Below are 11,360 nucleotides of genomic sequence, written 5' to 3'. Positions count from 1 at the left end.
AGGGGTTGGACTGGGTGATCTCCAGCAGTCCCTTCAACCCCAGCCAGTCTGTGATTCTGGGTGGGTGCAAAGTGGAACCGAAATGAGCCGGTACCAGCCACTGCTCAAGTGCACCTGTAAAGGAAGCGATGATGAAAGAGTTAACGGCTGGTGCTGTTAAACGAACCCTGGTGTCTTCATTTCCATTTGCTGTCGCATCACAGGGAAAATGAGGAGAGGGACTATAGTGGCTGCAGAGCAGGTCAGCCAGATTCCCATGATTTTCAGTGTAATGTATGTCCTTCCTTCAAATTGAATGAGCTAATTGGACTGACACGCATTGTCCTTTTAATGATCTGCAAAGATGATATTCATAGCAACATTGTACTGAGCCCTTGAGTACATGGCCAATTTGTCTATAGTGTCAGGTGGCAAACAGAATATTTCGGAGTGCTGGGATGGAAATGTAGCTATATAGGTGAGAAAGAGGCAAGAAAGCTAAGCAGGAGAATCCCAGAGACACAGGTAAGTACATCCTAGCAAACCTCTGGCCTAGTCAGATATAAAGAAAAGTTATAAGTAAAGGAAAAAAAGAGTAGTATTGCATAGGCATTTAGTTTAATTAGACAATTATAAAGCATTCATGATATACAAAAACATTAATCATCTTAAACATGGATTTAGTAGATCAGCTACTCACATTTTTGTTGCAAACGCAGAATTTCAAAAATTACGCTACACACCAAGAAAAGTTAAGTCAATAACATTATATAAACCAGTTATTAGATTATACTCCCCTGACATCCGCCTGCACAACTCTTCTGTTTCTGTCAAAAAATGAACACACATTAGGCAATATCATCTAAATCATTGTAAACAAAGACTGCTTAGAACAAGTGTAGTCAATAAAATAACAATATTGTCAACTTGCACAAATCACAACACAGAATGTATGTGTTTAATCAAATTTGCTGGCTCAAATCCGCGCTTGCTTTGTCAATATTGCACTTTATGTTTGCTCTCTCCTGGAGGATCACAAGGATGAAAGTTTCAATTAAGATGCAACTGATACAGACCAATATTTTAATTTTCATCTTTTCAGCTAGGTAGTCTTTCTTATTTAAACATTAAACAAGAAAAAGTCATAAAATATCAGTATGTGCATAGTAAAAAATAGCAAACATGATCAAAACAGGAATTCTGTCATCAGCTTCTCTAGAGTAACAGCGGCAAAATTCTCAAAGACAAACCAAAAAATGTACAGTTAAATCAGACTATGTTCCATTTCTACGAGTAGTGCAGAAATTCAAACCAGAGTTGTCTCCTGTAAATACACATATGGGAAGTGGCAAAAACCCCCTGAATAATCCAGTAAAACTGCAATTCTCATTGTGGTCTCTAAATAAACTGATGCTGACAACCTGAACTTAAGGGTCTTAAGTGTACAAGTAGCCACCTTAGAGCATTTTCTTAGAAACTGTGGTTTAAGATTCCCTGACATTTACATCTACCTTTCAGTTCTGGATGTACAGGAATTCAACTTTGGGATGCGGTTACTGATGTCAAAAGTGCAACAATTAACTTCAGAAAAGAATATGATTCTACAATGGCTGTCTTATTGTAGAAATCAATTCACTACTCAGATACACTGGCTGGTAATTGGAGAAATATTTGAATATGAGGGTTGATTCCTTTTTTTTCCTGGTTTTGCACCAGGAAGGGTCGGCAAGGATGTTAAAAATGAGATTTATTGTCTGAAGAAGGTGAGGTGAAGGAAGCACTTGTCTAGTATCATCATTCAACTCTAAATCTAGAACAAAGTTTAATAGCACGGAATGTAAAAAGAGTCAGTAATAAAATAATATACATTAAATATTCCTCTTGCTTCTGCTAATAGGAACATACATATAGGGTCTTCTCATTTACCAAAAGCCTTTGCAAATGACCTGATTCTATAGAGCTTCTTTTTTTTTTGTAGATACTGTAAACATTTAGAATTTCTAAGGCTAAAAACAGGCACGAGTCTTCCATGAACAGTTATTATTCCTAAAAGCATTAAGGAATATATTCCAAATCTGCTACTTCTTTTTATAACAATGGAAATAATTGAAATATAATAATTCACAATGCAGATTCTTCATTTAAAAACAAATACAGCTTAATCGTGACAACAATTAATAACATATAGGGCATACTCCTCTATTTTTTGTTTCAAATGGTCTATTACATGAAAATTACATTTCCAGAATCTCTGTGCTGGGTGTTACTCAATTTATAAAGTGGAAAGTTTAAGTAGTGACTAAAACATTTCTAAGTGGGTAAAATTCAACCACGTTATGTCAGCATTATTAGCACCCCGGCTTTATAATAATGCAGGTGAGATCTGCAATATCCATTTTGGAGACTGTGATACTAAAGCCACATGGTAGGCGGCACCTTCTAAAAGATGTTACACGCTCCTCTCTATCATTTCCATGAGGTGGTTTTGTTTTGTGCCTCACTAAGGTACCTGAGCCAACAGTCTTGTTTCAGGCTGGTTTTTCAAGATTTCGGAGGTTTTCCAGCCTCTGGGACAAGTTCTCCTTCGCTGAGCAGCTAAGCGTTAGCCAGCATTCCAGCAGACTGATTCCGATATACGTTAGCAGCAATGCATTTCCAGAGACACGTTGCAAAAATATTAAAAGCAATTGTCGTCTAGAAGTCCTTTTACCCCCTGCGCCGTTCTCAACAGAACAACTCACCACCAAGTAATCTTGAATTCATAGATAGGACGCTTGCAGTAATAGTGGTTTATCAGGTGTTTATCACACACCCCGATACACTGGTGATCCACAGTTATCCCTCTGTCGGACAGGTCTGTCACGATACAGTGCAAGAGATCGTACACATCAGCTACAGCCTCCCAGGGGCCAAAAGATACATCTACTTCGCAGTGGTGTTCAAACAGCTTCGTCTCACTTTCACTCCTTTCGAAACGCAAAGAGTTGAAATGTGGGCATTCATAGGGAGTGATGGGCATCTCTTCTTTGAAGACACACACCTTCAATTTCGCAAATCTTGCTTTTCTTTGCATGGCTCTAAGCTTTGCTATCTCGATTATCCGTTCCAAATGATCTAAAAAATGAGAAAAGTTGAAAATAACAATGAAGCACCTAGTAGAAGAAAACAAATGCAATTATTTCATGTGAAACATACTGCTTCAGTGTTTAACAAGTTATTCTTAATGTAATATAAGCAGCAACAGGAAGTTCCATGGAGCTAGATATGGAGTAATTAAATCAATCTCGGTTCTCTTGTTAACTTCACAGAATCACAGAATGTCAGGGGTTGGAAGGGACCTGGAAAGCTCATCCAGTGCAATCCCCCCATGGAGCAGGAACACCCAGCTGAGGTTCCACAGGAAGGTGTCCAGGCGGGTTTGAATGTCTGCAGAGAAGGAGACTCCACAACCTCCCTGGGCAGCCTGGGCCAGGCTCTGGCACCCTCACTGAGAAGAAGTTTCTTCTCAAATTTAAGTGGAACCTCCTGTGTTCCAGTTCGAATCCATTACCCCTTGTCCTATCTTTGGTTGTCACCGAGAAGAGCCTGGCTCCATCCTCCTGACACTCACCCTTTAGATATCTGTAAACATTAATAAGGTCACCCCTCAGTCTCCTCTTCTCCAGCTCCAGAGCCCCAGCTCCCTCAGCCTTTCCTCACACGGGAGATGCTCCACTCCCTTCAGCATCTTTGTTGCCCTGCGCTGGACTCTCTCCAGCAGTTCCCTGTCCTTCTGGAACTGAGGGGCCACAACTGGACACAATATTCCAGGTGTGGTCTCCCCAGGGCAGAGTAGAGGGGTAGGAGAACCTCTCTGACCTACTGACCACCCCCCTTTTAATACACCGCAGGTACCATTTGCCTTCCTGGTCATAAGGGCCCAGTGCTGGCTCATGGTCATCCTGCAGTCCACCAGGACCCCCAGGTCATCAGTGGGCCTACATTGCCTCTGGTGTTCGTTTTATCTGCCACGTATTGGAAAAAGCTCTTCCTGTTGTCCTTGACCCCTCTCGCCAGGTTTAATTCTAAGGAGGCCTTAGCTTTCCTAGTTGCCTCCCTACACCCTCTGACAGCAGCCTTATATTCTCCCCAAGTGGCCAGCCCCTCCTTCCATGATCTATAAACTCTCCTCTTCCACTTGAACTTGGTGTCCTTAGTACATGCCCAAATCTGTTCAGTTGCAGGTTCTGATGGAACAAACGCAGAGGCAGAGAAACATTCTCATTCAATAATAAGCCGTGCATGTTATGGCCTAGATCTTGCTCCCTTTTAAGACAGCATAAAAATCCACATCCTTGGATACAGCAGGAACAAAACTGACGTGGAGACCTCAAAGACCTAAAGGCCATGAAAGACCCATAAACTTGTAAAATACAATGGAGTTATTCTGAAAGCTGAAAGGAGACCAGAAAGCGCTGTGTATATGACTTGAATCACTCTGGGAGAAAGAGTCAATAGTTCTTTGTTCATTTACCTTTGTAATATGGCATCAGACCCAGGAAAGCTTGTCTGACTTTTTCTCCTTTCAGAGGCTGGACGTCCTCTAGATTGTCTAGCAAGGGTCCTATGGAATAATACTGTGCTTCCTTGTAAACTGACCTCACTCTCTCCCTCGGTGGCAGGTCACCAGATCGTAGAAAGTTAAGTATGTCTCTAAAAAAAAAAGGCAAACATATTGTTAAGTAACAAGTTTCTGCCAAAACTGTTGCAAGTCGGAGAGTAAACACCGGACATTTGTTCATTCTATTGAGATAGAAATCCTTATGCTTAGACAGTAACTGAAGTAAGTGTGAGTCATATTTCCAACATATGTTTTTAAAAGCATTTGCCATATTCAAGTTTCCAAGTCATCATTTCACATTTTTACACTGTTAATGTCAAAACCCATTTCAGAAAATGCTGTCATATTTTAAACAAAAAGTTCAAGGTGGAGTTATGACTTCAAATAGAAGCGTGGACAGTATTTAATGGGAAAGAGATTGTAGTCACTCTATTTCAAATTTAGGTCTGTGACAAAATAATCTTTCCCAGTTTCCTGGAGAATCATACGCGTGGATATTTTAGCCCACACAGAAGCAGGATTCCAGCTGAATGGGTAGTGCACTTGCAAAGGAGGGGTTCTCTTCATAGGATCAGGGCCATATGCACTTGTACTATATATTATATGAATAAAGAACATTCCCTCACAATTCAGAAACACTGTTAAGCGACAAGATTTCTAACAGGGAAAGATATCACTTTATAAGCATTAACCAACAAAACTATTATTGACCATATCAACTAAAGCAAGCATTACTGCAATCTTCATTAAAATGTCAACAAATACAGCAAGTGCTATACTTGGTGCCCTGTTCCAGCTATATATTGAATTCAGATTGATAACATCACAAACAAATTGATTTCCCAACTAAGTAGCAGGCGCTTCCAAATTGCCAAATGTAAAGAAACAATTATTTTCCAATTAAAATAGTGGCTTAATCTATATCTGTGCCAGGTTATAGTACTATCCAAACGTGCTTTGAAAATAATTGAACCCTTCTCTGTTGAGGATATTAAGGAAATGTCTACAAAGGAGAAACAAGACATCCGAGTTAAATTGCAAAGTGTGCCTTGGGCAGAGACCTTAACCCATGAACAGCAACTCATGAGCACTGCTTATGTTTTCTAGGCATCCCACACCAATTCAAACAGAATATGACTGGGATCACGGTTAGTTTAATTAAAAATAAAACAAAAGCATAAGAAGGAATCCTGAAAGTGAAGGAATATGGCACTAACAGCAAAAATAATCTTAAAAAAATCCTTTGAGGCTTGTGCTTTTTTACCAATTACATTATATCCTGTTTAAACACTGAAAACATCATACTTTCCACTGTTTAAAAAACCTAGATGCATTCCTTCCGTTCTCTCTTTATCACAAATACGGCAGTATCAGTTAAAAAAAAGTGTTGGACAAAAGAGCTTCCTAGGAAAAGCAATGCCAAATACAATCCTTTCTAAAACGTCACAACACCTCGAAAGGAGATAATCTACACACAAATTCAAAACATTACCTGTTTTCCTTTTCCCATTGTAAAACTCAAGTCCTTAAGAATAAAACTAATAGTTTTTTAATTAAAATATACTCTTCTCTTGAGAAGTTTTGAAGGTGCAGATGCCAGTCAGTCACATTTACCTACTACAAAAATATGACTTAACTAGAAGAAAAAGAAAATGTTAAAACTTTTCATTAAAAATAATTTACTTCAGTAAAACTTTTAATGCATACTGCTGGGAACACTGTACATACCCAAAGTAGGTTCCATCTCTGTCGATAAAGTATCTGCCTTCAGCATCTGTTGGAATATAGTGCCTTCCACTGAACATAGCCGCCAACATTGTGTCCTCATAACGTCTCAGTGTTGACAGTCTTGTTGTAAAATACATGCCGCCCACATTTAGTGGAACAACTTCTGGAAACTGCAAAAGCAATCACATCATCAGAAAGGAGCCCCCACTCCTCTGCAGACATGTTCAGGCCAAAAGGGTTACAACTTCCAGAAGAACAGCATACAGACTCTGCCGCTGGGACATGATTTGCTCTGACAAGCGCTTCTCTCCTGGCCTGTCATCACCAAACAGCGAGGTTCAAGGGTTAACAATTTGAACACTTTGGCTGGCATCTGGGTGTAATCAGTGAATGTTTTCATTTTAGTTGGAAATCTGAAACAGCAGTAACCACTCGGATTTAATACCAGATATTCATTAAAAGCCCGAAGCCTCCTCTTGGCTCTTTTGGGAAAATAAACCAAACCAAAACAAACAAACCAACCCTGGCCCCTCCTTCCACACATACAAAACAAAAGGTAGGAAATCTCAGGTCAGCCCTGGGACTCCCACTCAGGTGTTACTCTACTGGCTCCTATAGTATACTATACACTGAAATAAACAGTGATTTTGTATTTACATTATGTTTATAGCAGGCCTAAAATCTTAGTATGACACCTTAACAATGCCTTGGTACCAGAATAAACACTTATTTGTATTTGTCAAGTCCAAACATGGATGGAAATTCTGAGTAATGCTGCCAAGCAACTGAAGTAAAATTCACGAGATTTAGTTTTATTCGACCATTTAGCTACTAATAGAAACTGAACTGGATAATCGTAAATACTCCAATAAAGAAATCCTGAATCCTTTGGCGCCTGAACAGCCCTTATCAGATGAGCAGTCCCAGCAAGCTCTTACCTGCTGCGGCAGCAGAGGTAGCGCTTGTCCTGCCTGGGTTGCAGTAGGAGTGGCTGGCTCTTGAAAATCATCCTCTGCATCTGAGCTCGACATGGCATCATCCGGGTCTCCGCTCACTTTGTTCTGCCCCGTAACTACCACCATCCCTCTGGCTCTCGTCAGCAGGTCTGCTGGGTCGGCAGCCGTGGCAATGCTAAATGGGAAACAAGACCCAAATTACTCAGGCGCTGTCCCCACCGGCTGCAGATCACACGGCAGGCACGGCACGGCCCTCCCCGGCTTCACACCGAGCATTTACAATGGCATTGTTATTCCTGGGAAATGAATCACAGCGCGGGTGACTGTTGCGCTGAAAAATTAACTCGCAGAGGGCTGTCTCTGCAGGAATGCAGTTTGCAGAGCTGTACCACGTCCCCCAGTCCCCGAGCCCCTGCCAGTGGCTGGGTAAGAGAGCGGTGTCCATTGGCTGCACGCTGCGGTGCGTGATTGGCTCCGCCACGCTCTTGCAGCAAAATGTCATTTGTTGGGTGAATTTGGGTGGCCGCCGTTCCATCCCGGCCATCGCAATAGGCCGTCTGCAGAAACGCGGCCCGAGATGCCGGCTCTCATTGGGCCTGTGTGCTGGGCAACACCTGAACTGCTGCTCCCAGGCGATCGCCGCCAGCTGCAAAAGCGGATCAGAGCCCGCTGAGGACAACGACAGGCGGGTACGGGCTCCCTGCTCAGTTGTAGCGTTTCCTGTGAAAACTGAGCCTTCTACTCAGACAGAGAAAACAGGCGCTTTCCTGCCCACCGCATCACGCTGTGCTGCACACAGACGCACACATCTGATATTAACTCCACATATTATATTGTGCATTTGCTGTTAATTATCAGTTTCCTTTCCTGCATGGAAAAAAAAACACATAGCAACCCCAGCTGCAATGCTTTCACAATCCATCTTCAACCAGAGGATGGGAGGGACTAACAATAAGCTGCTTCATAAAAATAATAATTGAAAGGGCAGAGTAGGAAAGACTAGAAACCCTGCTGTTCTCTTTCACTGCATTATGTAAAAAATACACCCTGCTTACAGGATCGCTGTGGTGTCTTCAGTGCCACCACAACATCCTAACAAATGTACTACTAGAGGATTTATGTAGCCCCTGCAATCTCCTTCTCTCAAATCACTAGAAAACGTAAAAAGAGGAGGAATACTTGCACAAGCGTATCTGGTATATTTATTTATTGGCTAAATATGTGACATAAAATTGTGACAGCCATGATTAATTATTCTGCATTCCTAATTCTGCTAATGCAGTCATTATGCACATTGTAGGGCTGTCTATAGAGCTCAGCTCTTAAAGGAAAAGCTGCAAGTTCAAAAAGAAACCAGAGAAAGCCTGGATGCTGCTGGTCAAAACAGACTCTTCAGAGAGCTGATCACACTAAAAGCTCCCTGTTTTGTAGGAACACACATCACCTTCTTTCACCTAAATCAGAATCATGGAGCACAGAATGTGTTTTGGATACTCTCATCCATTTGGCACTGTACCAAAAAGGCTCTTTTCCCCAACAGAAGCAGAGGTTTGAGAAAAAGGAATTATTCTTCCTCGTTCATTATCCTCCTTCAATGTGACACCAGGGTTTAGGAAAAACATGAGAGAGGACATGTTACGCTCATGAATAACAACCTTCTTTTCTATTGGAATGTTCACACAAAGCAATCTCCTAAATGGTGAGGTTCAGCATACAAGAACTCAACCCATAATTAGTCTGGGATTCCAAGAATAAGATTAGTGGCTGTAAAATGAAGAGACTGATCATTGACAAGTTTAACCTGTTTTTTGATGTTCATTAAAAGGTACCAGAAGTTCCTCTCCAGGTTTGCTTCACTTCCTGTTCATCCCCAGACACGGAGCAGTGAAACAGCAGAACGCTGACTGGAACAGAGAGTCTTCCTAAAAGACAAACATAAGCCAGTCACCGGCTAGTTTCTGACATCCAGTCTTCTGCATTTTGGTTCTCTGTATTTCAGTTCTTTTCATTTCATGAGGAATATTCATCCGAGTATCCTCTTCTTGCCACTCAAAGCATGCACAATAATTATTAACCATTATTAAAGTTACATGGTTTGTTTATTTAAGGTAAGTAAATTCATCCATTTAATTTTCATATATGTCTAGGGCCAGATCAGCAGATAATTAATGAGAAAACATCACCAATAAGCAAAATGATTTCCAAATCAAATATTTAATTGAACCAAATGTCAGCACCATCCAACACTACCAGAATGACCTCCTTCCAGTTTACAAGCTACCTGGCATTTAAACAGCAGAGATTACTTCCCGGAGCTTTGTTATCAACAGCTCAGATGCTGTCTCACATATACACACCAAAGAGAGCTTATTAAATGAACTGAACCTGCAAGTTCTGCTTCATTCCCTAGGTACAGAGCTGCATCGAGTTTTACTTGATGCAAAGATTCAGAAAAATTTTTCAGGGCTCTGCTGTTCCCTCCACTTTTCCACATCAGTTCAAAAAACTTTCTCTTAAATATATTCTGAGGTTACAATGGTGTGGGAAAAATTACATACCTAGAAAATAAGTGACATAATGATTACACAGTCCAAGCCTTTATCATCAATGTACTGATGAATGAATCCACCAAAGAAGCCCTACACAAACTGCTATTCAAACCCAATTCATTGGAACGTGGTTGTTATTGGGAGATACCAACCAGATTGTTGGAAAGACTCTCCCTTTGTCAAGAGAAACTGGGTCCCTGCAAGGACGAAGAATGAGATGTGACTCACAGTTTCTCTGTAGCACTCTTCAAGAGACTCGAATGATCAAAGGTTTATGTGAATAAAGCAGGAAAAGACACGACATCCAGCTAATCCTAAAATATCTGTGTCAGAACGGGGAAAAAAAAACCACCCTGAAAGCGGGAAGGGATCCCTGAGGTGCAGCAAACTGTATTACACACTTGAGTGTAAAACTCTGGACATACTCAACATCTCATTAACAAAAGACAACACAGGTATGATGAAGCAATATTGTAACTTAACTTGTGCATCATCAAGCAAAGACGTGGGAGGGTGTGAGGGAAGCCCTCATCATCACAGTGATCATCCCAGATAATCACAGGGCAGCAGGAAAAAATAACCACAAATGACAGGTGGATAAAGGCCAGGAGACCTGCCCTGTGCCACCAAACCTCATAGCATGGAAAAGCTTTTACCAGCTAGGAGCAGCTTTCCAGTTTCACCACTGAGCTGTGGAGACACCGACCCATTCATGGACAGTCCTGAGGGAGCTTGGCAACTGAGACAGACTTGTGGGCACGCCAGGTGTCCAGCAAATTAAATATTAATTAGGCAATTAAATATTAGCGGTTGCTTAGTTCCTTGTTAGGTCCTTCTAAGCAGCCTAAACATTCACCACAAAGTGCCTGCAGGTGCGGGACTGACTCTGGTGAGAGGCCCAGGTGCTGCCGCACCCGGCGCTCCGGCAGCGGCCCCAGGCAGGGCAGCGGCTCCCGGTTCCCTCAGCGCCTGCTGGAAGCTGCCGCTCCCCAGCGCTTCACCGACATCTCCCGCTTCCCGAGCTGCTTTCCCGCCCCTCACCTGACAGGCCGCCGGTGGCCGGTTAACGGGGCCGCTGTGCCCCGGGCCGCGCTCATGCCCCCTGCCGGGCCGCGGGGGAACCACCTGCCGCCGCGTCTCCCGCGCCCAGCCCGGCGCCGCACCGCCTGCCCGCCGCCACATCTGCCGGAGGAGGGAGAACGAAGGGCCGGCACGGGGGCGGCGCCGCCTCTCCCCGCCCGCTCTCACCTGCGGCGGCGCCTCCGGGAAGGCGGGAGCGAGAGCGGCCGCCGCGTCACGTAGGGCCCATCCGGGTCCCGCGCGGGAGGGGCCGCCGAGGCGGGAACCGGGACCGGGTGTGTCCCCGCACGGGGAGGGGCGGCGGTGGGAGTTCCCCGCTCCGTTCACACACGGTTTTTTAACTAATTTTTGAGGGGAAACGCTCCGTAATTTCTCAATTAACGACGGCTCCGTTAGTGAAACGCTTGTGCCGGCAGCAGGAGGCGGGACCGATGAGCCGCTTGTGTCCGTGCCCGGGGAGGAGCAGCA

At 43.2% G+C, this 11,360-nt stretch overlaps 1 protein-coding gene across 2 annotated transcripts; it reads right to left on the bottom strand.

The window, feature by feature from the left end:
- Window positions 1-580: 580 nt before the first annotated feature.
- On the bottom strand, window positions 581-11,054 carry KCTD7 (potassium channel tetramerization domain containing 7). Of its 2 annotated transcripts, XM_065852812.2 has the most exons (6): window positions 10,854-11,054; window positions 9,065-9,185; window positions 7,246-7,438; window positions 6,308-6,477; window positions 4,493-4,671; window positions 581-3,093 (listed from the first exon to the last, which is right to left on the bottom strand). In XM_065852812.2, exons 3-6 carry the CDS (start codon window positions 7,387-7,389, stop codon window positions 2,717-2,719), a joined length of 870 nt encoding a protein of 289 aa, XP_065708884.1. In that variant the 5' UTR covers window positions 7,390-7,438; window positions 9,065-9,185; window positions 10,854-11,054; the 3' UTR covers window positions 581-2,716. The 2 variants fall into 2 exon arrangements, with proteins under 2 accessions (XP_065708884.1, XP_071673239.1); XM_071817138.1 differs by lacking the exons at window positions 9,065-9,185; window positions 10,854-11,054 and adding an exon at window positions 7,544-8,123.
- Window positions 11,055-11,360: the final 306 nt, after the last annotated feature.

The sequence above is a fragment of the Patagioenas fasciata genome, chromosome 19, assembly GCF_037038585.1.
Source record: "Patagioenas fasciata isolate bPatFas1 chromosome 19, bPatFas1.hap1, whole genome shotgun sequence".
NCBI lineage: Eukaryota > Metazoa > Chordata > Aves > Columbiformes > Columbidae > Patagioenas > Patagioenas fasciata.
The sequence above is the reverse complement of the archived record's forward strand: the minus strand, read 5'-3'. Positions and strand labels throughout refer to the sequence as shown.

What these genes read in the sequence shown, in the direction of transcription:
- KCTD7 (XM_071817138.1), bottom strand. An exon ending in AGAGATGGAACCTACTTTGG is followed by an intron (nt 4,672 to 6,307) that starts GTATGTACAGTG and finishes TTTTTTTTTTAG; the next exon opens with AGACATACTTAACTTTCTAC. An exon ending in TCTGATGCCATATTACAAAG is followed by an intron (nt 3,094 to 4,492) that starts GTAAATGAACAA and finishes CTCATTTTTTAG; the next exon opens with ATCATTTGGAACGGATAATC.